Genomic DNA, 20,248 nt, shown 5'->3' on the forward strand with positions numbered 1-20,248 from the left:
CCCAATGGGGAGGGAGGGAAGGAAGGAAGGGGTCTCAACACTAGACCTACTGGTCCATCTGACACAGAGCCAGTCCTCTAACCCTCTAACCCCCCAGTCCTCTAACCCCCCAGTCCTCTAACCCCCCAGTCCTCTAACCCCCCAGTCCTGTAACCCCCCAGCCCTCTAACCCCCAGCCCTCTAACCCTCCAGCCCTCTAACCCTCCAGCCCTCTAACCCTCCGGCCCTCTAACCCTCTAACCCCCCAGCCCTCTAACCCCCCAGCCCTCTAACCCCCCAGCCCTCTAACCCCCCAGCCCTCTAACCCTCCAGCCCTCTAACCCTCCAGCCCTCTAACCCTCCAGCCCTCTAACCCCCCAGCCCTCTAACCCTCCTATCCTCCCTTCCTCCAGCCCTCTAACCCCCCAGCCCTCTAACCCCCCAGCCCTCTAACCCTCCAGCCCTCTAACCCTCCAGCCCTCTAACCCCCCAGCCCTCTAACCCTCCTATCCTCCCTTCCCCCAGCCCTCTAACCCTCCAGCCCTCTAACCCTCCAGCCCTCTAACCCCCCAGCCCTCTAACCCTCCAGCCCTCTAACCCTCCAGCCCTCCAGCCCTCTAACCCTCCAGCCCTCTAACCCTCCAGCCCTCTAACCCTCCAGCCCTCTAACCCCCCAGCCCTCTAACCCCCCAGCCCTCTAACCCCCCAGCCCTCTAACCCCCCAGCCCTCTAACCCTCCAGCCCTCTAACCCTCCAGCCCTCTAATCCTCCAGCCCTCTAACCCCCCAGCCCTCTAACCCTCCAGCCCTCTAACCCCCCAGCCCTCTAACCCCCCAGCCCTCTAACCCCCCAGCCCTCTAACCCCTCAGCCCTCTAACCCCCCAGCCCTCTAACCCCCCAGCCCTCTAACCCTCCAGCCCTCTAACCCTCCAGCCCTCTAACCCTCCAGCCCTCTAACCCTCCAGCCCTCTAACCCTCCAGCCCTCTAACCCTCCAGCCCTCTAACCCTCCTGCCCTCTAACCCTCCAGCCCTCTAACCCTCCAGCCCTCTAACCCTCCAGCCCTCTAACCCTCCAGCCCTCTAACCCTCCAGCCCTCTAACCCTCCATCCCTCTAACCCTCCATCCTTCTAACCCCCCCAGCCCTCTAACCCTCCAGCCCTCTAACCCTCCAGCCCTCTAACCCTCCAGCCCTCTAACCCCCCAGCCCTCTAGCCCTCTAGCCCTCTAACCCTCCAGCCCTCTAACCCTCCAGCCCTCTAACCCTCCTATCCTCCCTTCCTCCAGCCCTCTAACCCCCCAGCCCTCTAACCCCCAGCCCTCTAACCCCCCAGCCCTCTAACCCCCCAGCCCTCTAACCCCCCAGCCCTCTAACCCCCCAGCCCTCTAACCCTCCAGCCCTCTAACCCTCCAGACCTCTAACCCTCCAGCCCTCTAACCCCCCAGCCCTCTAACCCTCCTATCCTCCCTTCCTCCAGCCCTCTAACCCTCCAGCCCTGGCAGTAGCCCTGGAGTTCTGGGGACAAGGGTATTGCCTTTTTAGGAGACACCTGATCACAGCCCAGTGCCTCTACACTCAGAGGCTGCTGATAAAGATGTGTGTTAGACTGAGTGAGAGAGAGTGACTGGTGATTAGGCTGATAGATGAGCTCAGAGCTATGGGGGTGGGACTGAACTGGACTGCTACCGTTCACAGTTAAAAAGAGAGATCCAACCACGGCACGTCCCCATCCAGTTTAGGAAGGACACACCATTAGATTACCAGACCAGCGAGCAACACAGCGTGTGACGGCGTCAGAGAGCCTTCTAGGTGGACCAGACGGACAGTGGGCTGTTTTTGTTTGCCAGCAGGCTGAGGAGAAGCTCTGTCTGTTTAACCAGAGGAACACTATCTCAGGCTTCTAGAAGCTCTGTCTGTTTAACCAGAGGAACACTATCTCAGGCTTCTAGAAGCTCTGTCTGTTTAACCAGAGGAGCACTATCTCAGACTTCTAGAAGCTCTGTCTGTTTAACCAGAGGAACACTATCTCAGGCTTCTAGAAGCTCTGTCTGTTTAACCAGAGGAACACTATCTCAGGCTTCTAGAAGAGGACTATAGTGTCTTAGGAGTCAGACTGCTTCTGAGAGACTCTGTCTACCTGGAGCCTGTGTTGTCTATAACCTGTAGAGAGACTCTGTCTACCTAGAGCCTGTGTCATCTATAACCTGTAGAGAGACTGTCTACCTGGAGCCTGTGTTCTCTCTAACCTGTAGAGAGACTGTCTACCTGGAGCCTGTGTTCTCTCTAACCTGTAGAGAGACTGTCCTCCTGGAGCCTGTGTTCTCTAGCTGCGTCAGTCGGTCGATCTTCCTATTGAAACCTACATTACAGCCCATCCTTTGCTTTAGTCCGGGTTGGTGGGCATCTGAACCCGAACCCTCATGGAGAAGTTCCAGGCTGGGATGGTCCTAGCGGGGGTGGGGGACGCCCTGGGCTACCGTAAGGGCCGCTGGGAGAGCTGCCCCTCTGGGACACAGATCCAGGAAGAGCTGGCCTCTCTGGGGGGCCTTGGGGCTCTGAAACTGGACCCTGACAATTGGCCCCTCAGCGACGGAGCCCTGATGCACATGACCACCGCTGAGGCCCTCATCACAGGTGAGGACAGGACATACCCACGGAGGTTAGAGGAGGGTGGATGGGTAGATGGGGGTTAGGGGACATGGAGGGTTAGGGGACCTGGAGGGTTAGGAGACATGGAGGGTTAGGGGACATGGAGGGTTAGGGGACATGGAGGGTTAGGGGACCTGGAGGGTTAGGGGACATGGAGGGTTGGTGCTAGTTGACCATGCGAGAAGGGATGTATACTAACTAAATAGTAACATTGACCAATCAATAGTACTTCCTCATTGGTTCCAACGATATTATCACTTCATGACCTTCTATGATACTGTGTAAGCCTAGTAAAGGAAACGAGTAAAGGGAACTAAAATAGAATAGCAATAGAATGATTGCCATGCATTGCAGAGCTCTCAGAGACAGTGAGAGCACCAGTAGTTTGGTGTTTCTCTCATTCACACTGACACATTCACTCGCTTCACCCACCTAAACCTCCTATCTCCTCAATCTCACACACACACACACACATACCTGTCCAGTCTGATTTTACAGAGAGACGAGAATAGCAGTCTGTGGAAACTCCTAATCACTCAATGGGACATATTTTTTCCGGACAATGCCTGGCCGACACCATAATCCCTATAGCAGTCAGAAATGACTCAGCGCAGGCCGTAATCCCAAACACCTTCACATGTCATCACATCTACTCTTCATCTCTTCATCAGAGGAGGCTAGCCTGGTCCCCAGATCTGTTTGTGCTGTCTTGCCAACTCCTATGGTCATGGCAATGGAATTAGCAAGACCAGAGGAGTTAATAGTGGTGGAAAAAGTACCAAACTGTCACACTTAGGTAAAAGTAAAGTTACCTTAATATAAAATGACTCAAGTAAAAGTGAAAGTCACCCAGTAAAATACTACTTGAGTAAAAGTCTAAAAGTATTTGGTTTTAAATATACTTCAGTTTCAAAAATAAATGTATTTGCTAAAATATCAGAGGCAGTAGGGATGTGTGTGAATTAGACCATTTTTCTGTCCTGCTAAGCATTCAAAATGTAAGACGTAAAAAGTTAATAATTTCCTTTAGGAATGTAGTGATGTAAAAGTTGTCAAAAATATAAATAGTCAATTAAAGTACAAACTACTTAAGTAGTACTTTCAAGTATTTTTTACTTGAAGTACTTTACACAACTGGGAGTTAGCAAGACAACAGGAACAGATCTGGGACCAGGCTGGAGTTCTATAGGTGGACAGCCTGATGGGACAACACACATGTCACCTACCGACCGCTGGCCTGGACGTCTGGAGCTGCCAGATCAGATGAGTCCAAAATAGAACTAGGGAGGAGAACATGAGCCTGTCCTCGGGCAGAGAGGAGGACAACAGAGGGACCAGGTCTCATCGCATCACAGTGGCTCTCCCCCTTGGGGATCCTGTATGGTATTTGGCCGGTGGATTGTGTTCAAAGCCAGCAGTGCTCCTGTAGAGAGATGACAGACTTACGGATAAGCCTACTGCTTAGCCGCATTCCAACAACCCAGCCTGGGATGTGTCCCAAATGGCACCCTATTCCCTATGTAGTGCACTACTTTAGACCAGGCTCACACTCCATAAGACTCTGGTTAAATGTAGTGTACTATATAAGGAATAGGGTGTAATTTGGGACTCCAAGTCAGGCCAGAAAACCACCATGAATCACTGACACTGACAGGGGCTGGAAGCAAACAATACAGATCTGATCTATAGCACAGATCATAGAGAGGAGAGGAGAGGAGGAGGTGGGGAGGGGAGAGGAGGAGAGGGGAGGAGTGGAGGGGAGAAGAGGGGAAGGGAGAGGAAGAGAGGAGGAGAGAGGAGAGGGAGGAGGAGGAAGGGAGAGGAGGAGGAGGGAGGACAGGAGGAGGGAGGGGGAGAGGAGAGGGAGGAGAGGAGAGGAGAGGAGAGGAGGAAGGGAAAGGAGGAGGGAGGACAGGAGGAAGGAGGGGAGAGGAAGAGAGGAGAGGAGGAGGGGGAGGGGAGGAGGACAGGAGGAGGGAGGAGAGGTGGGAGGAGAGGAGGAGGGAGGAGAGGGGGGAGAGGATGAGGGAGGAGAGGAGGGGAGAGGAGGAGGGTGATGGGAGGAGGGGAGAGGAAGAGAGGGGAGGAGGACAGGAGGAGGGAGGAGAGGAGGAGGGAGGACAGGAGGAGAGGAGAGGGGGGAGAGGAGGAGGGAGGAGAGTAGGAGGGTGGACAGAAGGAGAGGAGAGGGGGGAGAGGATGAGGGAGGAGAGGAGGAGGATGAGGAGGGAGGACAGGAGGAGGGAGGAGAGGAGAGGGGGGAGAGGAGGAGGGAGGAGAGGAGAGGAGGACAGGAGGAGGGAGGAGAGGAGAGGAGAGGAGGAGGAGGGGAGAGGAGGAGGAAGATTTCAGTTTATCTAGTCTTGGCCCACGCAGGTAAAGGCCTAGGTTATAAACTCTGATCAAGGTCCATATTCATTAAACATCTGAGAGTAGGAGTACTGATGTGGTATCCATGTTTCTTGTTAGATTATAATGAATGGACAGATAGGAAATTATCCTAGATCAGCACTCCTACTCTGAAATGCTTAATACACACTGTCCCTGATCCATATACCACAGGGGACAGAGAGAAGAGGGGGCTGTCAATGTATCTCTTGGCCCACGCAAGTATAGGCCTCTATTACAGCTAAGGCCGGCCTACGTATCATGAAAACAGTGATTCTGGGCATGTATTTTTAAAGCATCCCAGAGAAGGATGTTATCTGTCCATGTTATCTCATTCATTATGACCTAACATGGAGAAATGGTCCTAGACCAGTGCTCTTACTTTGAGATGCTTTGTGAATATCAAACCGGATGTGTAACTGAGCATAGGTCAAACAGCAACAGGTACACAACATCAAACCCCTCCTTGATAAGTCTCCCTGACACCCGTCTGGGCCCACCCCTCTCTCCCTGACACCTGTCTGGTTCCTCCCTGTCCTGGGTGTGTATCCTGAGTCCCTGAGCCCAAAGCCCTCTGCTCCTGAATCAGAGGTGACAATGACACACACACACACCACACAAATGACACACACAAAAGCATATGCACAAACCCATGACTCACACGTGTGGAGCCCCCCCCAGCAGATCACATGGTATAATCTAAGCACAGCAGGCTGAACATCTAAACATAGACTCTCATCTGGCTGGTACGGCAAACATGCCACAGCCCCCACGGACAGACAGTGTCTGACTCCCAACCTATGTATGTGTGTGTGTGTGTGTGTGTGTGAGAGAGAGAATGTATGTTAACTTTTCACAGTGTGCAGCATAGTTGGCCCTTTGCAAGTGTATTTAATGACAAGCTTCCAGACTGATCGATTTGCAGTTGTTTACTGTGCTGTTGTGTAAGCTGTGGTGTGTTAACTATGCTGTGTGTAAACTGTGGTGTGTTAACTATGCTGTGTGTAAACTGTGGTGTGTTAACTATGCTGTGTGTAAACTGTGGTGCGGTAACTATGCTGTGTGTAAACTGTGGTGCGGTAACTATGCTGTGTGTAAACTGTGGTGCGTTAACTACGCTGTGTGTAAACTGTGGTGTGTTAACTATGCTGTGTGTAAACTGTGGTGTGTTAACTACGCTGTGTGTAAACTGTGGTGTGGTAACTATGCTGTGTGTAAACTGTGGTGTGTTAACTACGCTGTGTGTAAACTGTGGTGTGTTAACTATGCTGTGTGTAAACTGTGGTGTGTTAACTATGCTGTGTGTAAACGGTGATGTGTTCTGTGTTGTTCCAGACTACTGGTGTTTGGAGGACCTCTACAGGGAGCTGGTCAGGGTGTATGTTGAGGCCATGGTGTCTCTCCAGGGTCGCCCTCCTGACCCAGCCACCGTGGAGGAATGTGCTCACCTCAAACCCAACAACTTCCTGCTTGCCTGGCACACGCCCTTCAATGAGAAAGGTCAGAGGTCACAACAGATGTGTGAGGTCTGATGGTGACATGGTTTAGTAGTGTTGAGTTCAACGTGCACATGTGCAGTCTCTCTCTTTGTCTCTCCATGTGGTCAATGTTCTGGTGGGTTCTCTCCATGTGGTCAATGTTCTGGTGGGTTCTCTCCATGTGGTCATTGTTCTGACGGGTTCTCTCCATGTGGTCATTGTTCTGACGGGTTCTCACCATGTGGTCATTGTTCTGACGGTTTCTCTCCATGTGGTCGTTGTTCTGACGGGTTCTCTCCAGGTTCTGGGTTTGGAGCAGCCACCAAGGCCATGTGTGTGGGGATGAAGTACTGGCAGCCTGAGAGGCTAGACAACCTAGTGGAGGTCAGCATTGAGACGGGGCGCATGACCCACAACCACCCTACAGGTACCATGACCCACAACCACCCTACAGGTACCATACACCATGACCCACAACCACCCTACAGGTACCATGACCCACAACCACCCTACAGGTACCATGACCCACAACCACCCTACAGGTACCAAACACCATGACCCACAACCACCCTACAGGTACCATATACCATGACCCACAACCACCCTACAGTTACCATAGACCATGACCCACAACCACCCTACAGGTACCATATACCATGACCCACAACCACCCTACAGGTACCATGACCCACAACCACCCTACAGGTACCATACACCATGACCCACAACCACCCTACAGGTACCATATACCATGACCCACAACCACCCTACAGGTACCATGACCCACAACCACCCTACAGGTACCATACACCATGACCCACAACCACCCTACAGGTACCATGACCCACAACCACCCTACAGGTACCATACACCATGACCCACAACCACCCTACAGGTACCATGACCCACAACCACCCTACAGGTACCATGACCCACAACCACCCTACAGGTACCATGACCCACAACCACCCTACAGGTACCATACACCATGACCCACAACCACCCTACAGGTACCATATACCATGACCCACAACCACCCTACAGGTACCATACACCATGACCCACAACCACCCTACAGGTACCATACACCATGACCCACAACCACCCTACAGGTACCATGACCCACAACCACCCTACAGGTACCATATACCATGACCCACAACCACCATACAGGTACCATGACCCACAACCACCCTACAGGTACCATGACCCACAACCACCCTACAGGTACCATGACCCACAACCACCCTACAGGTACCATATACCATGACCCACAACCACCCTACAGGTACCATATACCATGACCCACAACCACCCTACAGGTACCATACACCATGACCCACAACCACCCTACAGGTACCATATACCATGACCCACAACCACCCTACAGGTACCATACACCATGACCCACAACCACCCTACAGGTACCATGACCCACAACCACCCTACAGGTACCATACACCATGACCCACAACCACCCTACAGGTACCATGACCCACAACCACCCTACAGGTACCATACACCATGATCCACAACCACCCTACAGGTACCATATACCATGACCCACAACCACCCTACAGGTACCATGACCCACAACCACCCTACAGTTACCATACACCATGACCCACAACCACCCTACAGGACCATACGCCATGACCCACAACCACCCTACAGGTACCATGACCCACAACCACCCTACAGGTACCATAGGCTAGACATTATAGTTTAGCCTGCTATTTAACTAGCCTGGTCCCACATCTGTTTGTGCTGTCTTGCTCTAGTGATTAGCCTGGGGACGAGGTTCGTGTCTTACCAACTCCTATAGGCCAGACAACAGCAACAGGTCTGGGAGCAGGTTCACTGGGTTTATCTGGTATTACCATCTATAATGACATGATAGTGACCTGGCTGATTCCAACAGGTCTGGGAGCAGGTTCACTGGGTTTATCTGGTATTACCATCTATAATGACATGATAGTGACCTGGCTGATTCCAACAGGTCTGGGAGCAGGTTCACTGGGTTTATCTGGTATTACCATCTATAATGACATGATAGTGACCTGGCTGATTCCAACAGGTCTGGGAGCAGGTTCACTGGGTTTATCTGGTATTACCATCTATAATGACATGATAGTGACCTGGCTGATTCCAACAGGTCTGGGAGCAGGTTCACTGGGTTTATCTGGTATTACCATCTATAATGACATGATAGTGACCTGGCTGATTCCAACAGGTCTGGGAGCAGGTTCACTGGGTTTATCTGGTATTACCATCTATAATGACATGATAGTGACCTGGCTGATTCCAACAGGTCTGGGAGCAGGTTCACTGGGTTTATCTGGTATTACCATCTATAATGACATGATAGTGACCTGGCTGATTCCAACAGGTTTCCTGGGTTTACCATCTATAATGACATGACAGTGACCTGGCTGATTCCAACAGGTTTCCTGGGTTTACCATCTATAATGACATAACAGTGACCTGGCTGATTCCAACAGGTTTCCTGGGTTTACCATCTATAATGACATGATAGTGACCTGACTGATTCCAACAGGTTTCCTGGGTTTACCATCTATAATGACATGATAGTGACCTGGCTGATTCCAACAGGTTTCCTGGGTTTACCATCTATAATGACATGACAGTGACCTGGCTGATTCCAACAGGTTTCCTGGGTTTACCATCTATAATGACATGATAGTGACCTGGCTGATTCCAACAGGTTTCCTGGGTTTACCATCTATAATGACATAACAGTGACCTGGCTGATTCCAACAGGTTTCCTGGGTTTACCATCTATAATGACATGATAGTGACCTGGCTGATTCCAACAGGTTTCCTGGGTTTACCATCTATAATGACATGATAGTGACCTGGCTGATTCCAACAGGTTTCCTGGGATTACCATCTATAATGACATGATAGTGACCTGGCTGATTCCAACAGGTTTCCTGGGTTTACCATCTATAATGACATGATAGTGACCTGGCTGATTCCAACAGGTTTCCTGGGTTTACCATCTATAATGACATGATAGTGACCTGGCTGATTCCAACAGGTTTCCTGGGTTTACCATCTATAATGACATGATAGTGACCTGGCTGATTCCAACAGGTTTCCTGGGTTTACCATCTATAATGACATGACAGTGACCTGGCTGATTCCAACAGGTTTCCTGGGTTTACCATCTATAATGACATGACAGTGACCTGGCTGATTCCAACAGGTTTCCTGGGTTTACCATCTATAATGACATGATAGTGACCTGGCTGATTCCAACAGGTTTCCTGGGTTTACCATCTATAATGACATGATAGTGACCTGGCTGATTCCAACAGGTTTCCTGGGTTTACCATCTATAATGACATGATAGTGACCTGGCTGATTCCAACAGGTTTCCTGGGTTTACCATCTATAATGACATGACAGTGACCTGGCTGATTCCAACAGGTTTCCTGGGTTTACCATCTATAATGACATGACAGTGACCTGGCTGATTCCAACAGGTTTCCTGGGTTTACCATCTATAATGACATGACAGTGACCTGGCTGATTCCAACAGGTTTCCTGGGTTTACCATCTATAATGACATGATAGTGACCTGGCTGATTCCAACAGGTTTCCTGGGTTTACCATCTATAATGACATGATAGTGACCTGGCTGATTCCAACAGGTTTCCTGGGTTTACCATCTATAATGACATGATAGTGACCTGGCTGATTCCAACAGGTTTCCTGGGTTTACCATCTATAATGACAAGATAGTGACCTGGCTGATTCCAACAGGTTTCCTGGGTTTACCATCTATAATGACATGACAGTGACCTGGCTGATTCCAACAGGTTTCCTGGTATTACCATCTATAATGACATGACAGTGACCTGGCTGATTCCAACAGGTCTGGGAGCAGGTTTCCTGGGTTTACCATCTATAATGACATGATAGTGACCTGGCTGATTCCAACAGGTTTCCTGGGTTTACCATCTATAATGACATGACAGTGACCTGGCTGATTCCAACAGGTTTCCTGGGTTTACCATCTATAATGACATAACAGTGACCTGGCTGATTCCAACAGGTTTCCTGGGTTTACCATCTATAATGACATGATAGTGACCTGGCTGATTCCAACAGGTTTCCTGGGTTTACCATCTATAATGACATGATAGTGACCTGGCTGATTCCAACAGGTTTCCTGGGTTTACCATCTATAATGACATGACAGTGACCTGGCTGATTCCAACAGGTTTCCTGGGTTTCCTGGTATTACCATCTATAATGACATAACAGTGACCTGGCTGATTCCAACAGGTTTCCTGGGTTTACCATCTATAATGACATGATAGTGACCTGGCTGATTCCAACAGGTTTCCTGGGTTTACCATCTATAATGACATGATAGTGACCTGGCTGATTCCAACAGGTTTCCTGGGTTTACCATCTATAATGACATGACAGTGACCTGGCTGATTCCAACAGGTTTCCTGGGTTTCCTGGTATTACCATCTATAATGACATAACAGTGACCTGGCTGATTCCAACAGGTTTCCTGGGTTTACCATCTATAATGACATGATAGTGACCTGGCTGATTCCAACAGGTTTCCTGGGTTTACCATCTATAATGACATGATAGTGACCTGGCTGATTCCAACAGGTTTCCTGGTATTACCATCTATAATGACATGACAGTGACCTGGCTGATTCCAACAGGTTTCCTGGTATTACCATCTATAATGACATGACAGTGACCTGGCTGATTCCAACAGGTTTCCTGGGTTTACCATCTATAATGACATGATAGTGACCTGGCTGATTCCAACAGGTTTCCTGGGTTTACCATCTATTATGACATGATAGTGACCTGGCTGATTCCAACAGGTTTCCTGGTATTACCATCTATAATGACATAACAGTGACCTGGCTGATTCCAACAGGTTTCCTGGTATTACCATCTATAATGACATGACAGTGACCTGGCTGATTCCAACAGGTTTCCTGGGTTTACCATCTATAATGACATAACAGTGACCTGGCTGATTCCAACAGGTTTCCTGGGCTCTCTGACCACGGCTCTGTTTGCATCGTACGCGGTGCAGGGCAAACCGCTGGTGACCTGGGGTCGCGACCTCATGAAGGTCATCCCCAAGGCCGAGGAGTACTGTAAGAAGACCATACGCCACATGGCAGGTGTGTGTGTGTGTGACTGTGTGTGTGTGTGTGTGACTGTGTGTGTGTGACTGTGTGTGAAAAATAGACTGTGTGTGTGTGTGTGTGTGTGTGTGTGTGTGTGTGTGTGTGTGTGTGTGTGTGTGTGTGTGATTAAATGGTGGTTTATGTTGTGTCCACTGCAGAGTACCAGGAGAAGTGGTTCTACTTCGAGGCTAAGTGGCAGTTCTACCTGGAGGAGAGAGGCGTGGAGGAGGAGGAGCAGAACAAGCCCCTGTTTCCTGACACCTACAACGCTGAGGAGACAGACAAGGTCATCCATTGGTTCCATTCTACCTGGCAAACTGGATATTTAAAGATATTTAACAGATGTATTTAACTCAGGTGTGTTCTCCTCTCTACAGGTGTAGAAGTATTTAACTCAGGTGTGTTCTCCTCTCTACAGGTGTAGAAGTATTTAACTCAGGTGTGTTCTCCTCTCTACAGGTGTAGAAGTATTTAACTCGGGTGTGTTCTCCTCTCTACAGATGTAGAAGTATTTAACTCAGGTGTGTTCTCCTCTCTACAGGTGTAGAAGTATTTAACTCAGGTGTGTTCTCCTCTCTACAGGTGTAGAAGTATTTAACTCAGGTGTGTTCTCCTCTCTACAGATGTAGAAGTATTTAACTCAGGTGTGTTCTCCTCTCTCCAGGTGTAGAAGTATTTAACTCAGGTGTGTTCTCCTCTCTACAGGTGTAGAAGTATTTAACTCAGGTGTGTTCTCCTCTCTACAGGTGTAGAAGTATTTAACTCAGGTGTGTTCTCCTCTCTACAGGTGTAGAAGTATTTAACTCAGGTGTGTTCTCCTCTCTACAGGTGTAGAAGTATTTAACTCAGGTGTGTTCTCCTCTCTACAGGTGTAGAAGTATTTAAGTCAGGTGTGTTCTCCTCTCTACAGGTGTAGAAGTATTTAACTCAGGTGTGTTCTCCTCTCTACAGGTGTAGAAGTATTTAACTCAGGTGTGTTCTCCTCTCTACAGATGTAGAAGTATTTAACTCAGGTGTGTTCTCCTCTCTCCAGGTGTAGAAGTATTTAACTCAGGTGTGTTCTCCTCTCTACAGGTGTAGAAGTATTTAACTCAGGTGTGTTCTCCTCTCTACAGGTGTAGAAGTATTTAACTCGGGTGTGTTCTCCTCTCTACAGGTGTAGAAGTATTTAACTCAGGTGTGTTCTCCTCTCTCCAGGTGTAGAAGTATTTAACTCAGGTGTGTTCTCCTCTCTACAGGTGTAGAAGTATTTAACTCGGGTGTGTTCTCCTCTCTACAGGTGTATAAGCGCTGGAGCTCAGAGGGCCGGGCTGGACGGAGGGGTCATGATGCTCCCATGATAGCCTACGATGCTCTCCTGGCCTCAGGCTCTGACTGGACCCAGCTCTGCCGCCGCGCCATGTTCCACGGAGGTGGGCTGTGTGTGTGTGTGTGTGTGTGTGTGTGTGTGTGTGTGTGTGTGTGTGTGTGCGTGCATTGGTTTGTTGTCTGTGTAAGTAGTTTATATAAGAGTTGTGTTGGTAAGTGTGTGTGTGTGTTCTTGTTGTGTTTGTATATTTATTTGTGTGTGTATGTTGTGTGTCCTTGCCATTAGTAACTTCTCTGACCTAGTCATTGTGTCCCTCAGGGGAGAGCAGTGCCACAGGGCTGATAGCAGGCTGTCTGTACGGTCTCCTGTTCGGCCTGTCCCAGGTCCCTGAAGGGCTGCACCAGGATGTGGACCGACGCACGCGGCTGGAGGAGCTCGGAGCCGAACTGTACAAGGCAGCCTCCGCAGAGAGGAGCACAGAGAAGTAACACCACCACCCTGCCCACACCGCCCTCTTCTGGCCGACATAGGAACTACACATGAATGACTCCACCATGGCTGGCTACTGGCTGCTCACCTACCTATCTACCAAGTGGAGGCTGGTGGGAGGAGCTATAGGAAGACGGCTCATCGTAATGGATAAAGGGGAATACATATGCTTGACACGGTTCCATTTATTCCATTCCAGCCATTACAATGAGCCTGTCCTTCTATATATCCTCCTACCAGCCTCCTCTGCTACCTACCTATCCCACAGCACTAGAGCCCCCCTAGCCCGGCCTGTACCCTCCTCTCTGTCTCCCTCTCTCAACTGCTCCTGCTGGGGTCTCTGGAATGGTTCCATTCCCTTTCCTGTTCCATGAAGTGTTTTGTTTCTAAAAAAAAAACTAAAGTCATTCATGTGGAACTGAATCAGAATCAGCATTGGAACTCCGAAACCGGATCTGTGATGTAACAATTCCATAGATTCCAGAGGCCCCAGGTGTTCTCATCTATAGATGAACGTGGATCCACTAACATCCCTACCTACTGTACACACACCAGTCCTGGGTTTAATTGGAGACAAAGAAGACGGTCCTGTGTAAATGTGGTTTAAACTGACAGGCTTGTTATTAGTCTGCCCCCCCCCATATTGTATATGTTCCCTATATAGTGCACTACTTTTGACCCGAACCCTATGTGCCCAGGTCAAAGGTAGTGCTATTTGGGATCCACTCTTAGTCTGTTATTTGCACTCGTCTCATGTTTTGGTTTATTTTTGTCAGCTGTGAATTCACCACGAGTGTCATGATAATAATCGTGTTATTATCAGATTAAAGTGAATATCTATATATTACCTCTGAGGTCCGCGTCTCTCTTTGCTACTGTCTTTATAATGCTGTCGAGGTCAGAGGTCAATCCTAACTAACACCGGTGACGTGTCCCAATAATATCTCCTTTCTGCTGAAGTGTGCACTCCACCACCATATTTCTTATACCAGTCATTTCCTTTCAAATCAGTGAAGGGAAGTGAACAAGTGCACTCTGGGAGGAAGGAGAGATGATTGGGACATAGCCACCTCACTGTACCAGGACCCTAGAAACCACCATTCCACCGTTCCTAGGAAACGATGCAATAGTCTGTTTCTCTCTCTTCTCTACTTACCCCCACCTCCCTGTTATAGATCAACTAAACAGTCCCTGTTACACATCAACTACACAGTCCCTGTTATAGATCAACCTGTTATAGATCAACTAAACAGTCCCTGTTACACATCAACTAAACAGTCCCTGTTACACATCAACTAAACAGTCCCTGTTACACATCAACTAAACAGTCCCTGTTACACATCAACTAAACAGTCCCTGCTACAGATCAACCTGTTATAGATCAACTAAACAGTCCCTGTTACACATCAACTACACAGTCCCTGTTACACATCAACTAAACAGTCCCTGTTACACATCAACTAAACAGTCCCTGTTACACATCAACTAAACAGTCCCTGTTACACATCAACTAAACAGTCCCTGCTACAGATCAACCTGTTATAGATCAACTAAACAGTCCCTGTTACACATCAACTACACAGTCCCTGTTACACATCAACTAAACAGTCCCTGTTACACATCAACCTATTATAGATCAACTAAACAGTCCCTGTTACACATCAACTAAACAGTCCCTGTTACACATCAACTAAACAGTCCCTGTTATAGATCAACTAAACAGTCCCTGTTACACATCAACTAAACAGTCCCTGTTACACATCAACTAAACAGTCCCTGTTACACATCAACTAAACAGTCCCTGTTATAGATCAACTAAACAGTCCCTGTTACACATCAACTAAACAGTCCCTGTTACACATCAACTAAACAGTCCCTGCTACAGATCAACCTGTTATAGATCAACTAAACAGTCCCTGTTACACATCAACTAAACAGTCCCTGTTACACATCAACTAAACAGTCCCTGCTACAGATCAATTCTACACTGCTAGAACACTCACTGGAACTCTAAATCATCTCTAAATCTGATGCTGCAGCTAATGTACTGAACAAGGAATGAATATTCTGTCATGTATAAAGAATTCATTGTCCATGGTAGAGGTTATAGTACAGAGAGGGTAGAGGTTATAGTAGTACAGAGATGGTAGAGGTTATAGTACAAAGATCGTAGAGGTTATAGTAGTACAGAGATGGTAGAGGTTATAGTACAAAGATGGTAGAGGTTATAGTAGTACAGAGATGGTAGAGGTTATAGTACAAAGATGGTAGAGGTTATAGTAGTACAGAGATGATAGAGGTTATAGTAGTACAGAGATGGTAGAGGTTATAGTAGTACAGAGGTGGTAGAGGTTATAGTAGTACATAGATGATTGAGGTTATAGTAGTACAGAGATGGTAGATGTTATAGTACAGAGATGGTAGAGGTTATAGTAGTACAGAGATGATAGAGGTTGTTATAGTACAGAGATGGTAGAGGTAATAGTACAGAGATGGTAGATGTTATAGTACAGAGATGGTAGAGGTTATAGTACAGAGATGGTAGAGGTTATAGTACAGAGATGGTAGAGGTTATAGTAGTACAGAGATGGTAGAGGTTATAGTAGTACAGAGAGGGTAGAGGTTATAGTAGTACAGAGATGGTTGAGGTTATAGTACAGAGATGGTAGATGTTATAGTACAGAGATGGTAGATGTTATAGTACAGAGATGGTAGAGGTTATAGTAGTACAGAGATGATAGAGGTTGTTATAGTACAGAGATGGTAGAGGTAATAGTACAGAGATGATAGAGGTTTTAGTACAGAGATGGTTGAGATTATAGTACAGAGATGGTAGAGGTTATAGTACAGAGATGGTAGAGGTTATAGTACAGAGATGGTAGAGGTTATAGTAGTACAGAGATGATAGAGGTTATAGTAGTACAGAGATGGTACAGGTTATAGTAGTACAGAGATGGTAGATGTTATAGTACAGAGATGGTAGAGGTTATAGTATAGAGATGGTAGAGGTTATAGTATAGAGATGGTAGAGGTTATAGTACAGAGATGGTAGAGGTTATAGTACAGAGATGGTAGAGGTTATAGTACAGAGATGGTAGAGGTTATAGTACAGAGATGGTAGAGGTTATAGTATAGAGATGGTAGAGGTTATAGTATAGAGATGGTAGAGGTTATAGTACAGAGATGGTAGAGGTTATAGTACAGAGATGGTAGAGGTTATAGTAGTACAGAGAGGGTAGAGGTTATAGTAGTACAGAGATGGTAGAGGTTATAGTACATAGATGGCAGAGGTTATAGTACAGAGATGGTAGAGGTTATAGTACAAAGATGATAGGGGTTATAGTACAAAGATGGTAGAGGTTATAGTAGTACAGAGAGGGTAGAGGTTATAGTACAGAGATGGTAGAGGTTATAGTACAAAGATGGTAGAGGTTATAGTAGTACAGAGATGGTAGAGGTTATAGTAGTACAGAGATGGTAGAGGTTATAGTACAGAGATGGTAGAGGTTATAGTACAAAGATGGTAGAGGTTATAGTAGTACAGAGATGGTAGAGGTTATAGTACAAAGATGGTAGAGGTTATAGTAGTACAGAGATGGTAGAGGTTATAGTAGTACAGAGATGGTAGAGGTTATAGTACAGAGATGGTAGAGGTTATAGTACAAAGATGGTAGAGGTTATAGTAGTACAGAGATGGTAGAGGTTATAGTACAAAGATGGTAGAGGTTATAGTAGTACAGAGATGGTAGAGGTTGTTATAGTACAGAGATGGTCAAGGTTAGTAAGCCCTATCACAGGATGTTTCCGTCACAGAAATACAATCTAGATTCTATTTCTATGTTCCCTGTTCTGTCCTGAGAACAAAGCTAGGCCCTTATGTTTCCCTACAGAGCAGAGAGAGCAGCGAATGCAGGGCCATCAGGCCTCATTGTGGACACCAGAACCCTGAGGAGGCTGGTTTGGGACCGGACGACCCGCCCGGAGCTCAGAGGGGTTCTGGAGAGCCTGCTCCACTACTTAACCCAGGACCTGCCCGGCCGGAGCCCCACCGCGAGGCCCCCTGAGAGGTTAGGGCTGGAGGTCAGTGTGGGGTTGGAGGTGCCCCAGTTCAGCAGGTGTGGAGGTCGACCAGCAGGGAGCGACATCTCAAGACGCCTCACCTCCTTCCAGCTTCTCCAGGCCAAGTTCCTGAGGAACACCCCCAACCCTCCGCTCACTCACCGCCGGGAGGTGGGGGCCCTGGCACTGTCCTCCAGAGGGGGTGGAGGGGGAGGCTGTGGGAGCCAGAGCCATGGCAGAGAGACCCCTAGTGGACAGGTTGAGGGCTGCATTCCCAAAACAGGACGTGGAGTGAGAAAGGGAAACACTGTTAAGGATGTGCTGGCCAGGTTTGTCGCAGCAACGCAGAAAGAGAGGGGAGGGGCCACACAGGGGGGAGGAGCGTCGAAAAGACCCCGACCGACCGGCAAGGGGCAGCTACTGTCTGCCATAATGGACAAGTTTGAAACCATGGCGACGGTGTACCGGGGAAGTGACGTGAGTTGCCAGAAGAAAAGCTCCTCTCCTGGTACCAGCTCATCTGGACGTGTCAACGAATTAGTGAGTCGTCAGGAAGAAGAGGTACAACAGTGCTTAGGTCAACCAGGTCAACCTGTCAAAGGTCAGAGTTCAGTGAAGCAACAGGTTAAGAGTAAAGGCTGGGGACAGCAGAGGAAAGAGAACCCCTCTGGGGTGCAGGAAGGAGATAGAGGATCAGAGAAGACAGTAGCTGGTCTGAAGGATTCACCTCAACACAGAAAAGGGAGGAACTGGAATCAGAAGGTGAAAGGTCACTCTGTAGTCAATAAGCAGATAAGGGCTTCAGGTTCAGATCAAGAAGCTGAAGGTCAGATTCAGGATTCAATTAAGGAGGTAGAAGTTTGGGGTGCTAATCAACAGGTAGAGACTCTGGGTACGAACCAACAAGTAGAGATTCTGGGTACGAACCAAGAAAAGATTGTTAGCTCAGGTCAAAGACGAGAAGGCCATGGTTCAGAATTTAACAAGGAGCTAAAGGTTCAGAGTGAAAACATTGAAGTTAAGGCCTCAGTGGGTCAGGAAGTGGTGGTACAGGCTTCAGTGGGTCAGGAAGTGGTGGTACAGGCTTCACATCAGGAAAATCAGGATCCTGATCAAGACAGTGAAGTTGAAGTTTCAGGTCAGGAGCTCAAGGCACAGGTTACAGGTCAGGAGGTCAAGGCACAGGTTTCAGATAAGGAATTAAAGGTACAGGTCTTAGGTCAGGAGCTCAGCTATGTACAGGTAGAGCTGCTCTGCTCTGCTGCAGTGGTCCAGTGGTCTCCCCCAGCAATCCAGGTAGGGATACCTGAGGAAGAGGCCTTGCAGTCTGGGTACCTGGCAACACTGCTCCCTTGTCCTCCTGTGTGGGCACTAGCTTCCTCTGTGGATCCACCAGCACAGAAATACTCAGGGTTAGGGTCCAAAACCAGGACCCTGGAAGGCTCACATCTCTCCTACCCCTGGAGAAAACAGTACATGGATCCACCCCAACCCCGGTCCACCCAGAGAGGCCAGCCCAGATACCCCATCCCTAGGAGGGCCCACGGCTCAGAATCAGAACCATCAGAACTGGGCGAGGCCCATAACGCCAGCCTCTCACCCCCACCTTCTGAATCTACGACCCCTGATGTCATGACCTCTGTCCCCACAACCCCTGATCTTGACCTTTGCTTCCAGCCATCAGCGCCCACAACGTCCAACCAGGAGCACCGCCCACATGAAGCTAAACAGGAAGTAAATGCCCCCACGGCACTGCAAAGTGGGGAGGGGGAGGTGACATGTCAGGAGGGGGAGGGACAGGGTAGCGCTTTGATGTCACACAAAGATGATGTCATCACTATGCGTGGTTCGAATGTTGCAGAGCCAGAAAGACTACAGACAGAAAAGCAGGAGAGACCAAAGTACAGGACGCTAAACTACGGCGACCCTTCTGCGAAACTGATTCATAAACCCAGAATCATCCGATTCACAGATACCTTTCATTTCTAAGTCCCTCGTCCACTCACTCTGACTTCAGTGATGCGTCCGTCTGTGAAGGATAAAAGCCTTCTGAACTTTCTCTCTCCTCACAGTGAAACACGATACACCTTCAAGGTTATGCTAGCTATCCCATGTGTTGCTGTCCTCTGAAAGCCGTGGGGTTGCAGGAAGCAGCCTACGCTCTACGTGTGGTGATTACTCAGAAGCTGTGTAATGCTCCAAGTAGAGTAGCGTGTGTGTGTGTGCGTCGTCCGTACTGTAACAGTGGAAAGACAAACAGAACAGCGGTGTTAAACATTGACTAAGCTAAGCCTAATCTTTAGAATGGGATTTTCGTGGAAAACAATGTGAAGCAATAATATCAGGACTTAAACTGTAGCTATGACAACCGAGTCAAACGAACCTCTGCTCTTTATCAGATTAAAGAAACTCAATCCCTTATCTTGTAGTTATTGTATTGTTGACGTTGTGATCAATCTGAAACAGTTTTACTGTTCCCTTCTAATCAACTTTTCATTCATTAGCCGGTTTGAGTTAGCTCTACTGACCTTGGCGTGTCTATACTCTCCCTAAGGGCTCGTGACTATGGTCGTTATCACAAGTAAACCGGAACTAAGGCACCATACATTTAATTTAATGTCATTAGAATAATCTCAGAGATCAGGGACATATTTGCCCGCGACATGTATCAATGAAGTTTTACAAGATAATCTTTGTTC

The 20,248-nt window shown here is 48.2% G+C and overlaps 1 protein-coding gene across 4 annotated transcripts; it reads left to right on the forward strand.

Annotated features, from left to right (window-relative positions):
* Positions 1 to 1,703: 1,703 nt before the first annotated feature.
* On the forward strand, positions 1,704 to 19,968 carry LOC139412728 (uncharacterized). Of its 4 annotated transcripts, none has more exons than XM_071159401.1 (8): positions 1,704 to 2,613; positions 6,352 to 6,516; positions 6,796 to 6,921; positions 11,546 to 11,686; positions 11,851 to 11,978; positions 12,972 to 13,104; positions 13,320 to 13,485; positions 17,381 to 19,968. In XM_071159401.1, the coding sequence occupies exons 1-8, from the start codon at positions 2,400 to 2,402 to the stop codon at positions 19,536 to 19,538; spliced, it is 3,231 nt and encodes a 1,076-aa protein (XP_071015502.1). In that variant the 5' UTR covers positions 1,704 to 2,399; the 3' UTR covers positions 19,539 to 19,968. The 4 variants fall into 4 exon arrangements, 3 of the variants coding, with proteins under 3 accessions (XP_071015502.1, XP_071015503.1, XP_071015501.1); XR_011634721.1 differs by lacking the exon at positions 17,381 to 19,968 and adding an exon at positions 13,731 to 14,337 and having other exon boundaries at positions 1,708 to 2,613; positions 13,320 to 13,593; XM_071159402.1 differs by lacking the exon at positions 1,704 to 2,613 and adding an exon at positions 5,843 to 5,970.
* The last annotated feature ends 280 nt before the right edge of the window (positions 19,969 to 20,248 follow it).

This window comes from Oncorhynchus clarkii, chromosome 7, assembly GCF_045791955.1.
Source record: "Oncorhynchus clarkii lewisi isolate Uvic-CL-2024 chromosome 7, UVic_Ocla_1.0, whole genome shotgun sequence".
In the NCBI taxonomy this organism is placed as follows: domain Eukaryota; kingdom Metazoa; phylum Chordata; class Actinopteri; order Salmoniformes; family Salmonidae; genus Oncorhynchus; species Oncorhynchus clarkii.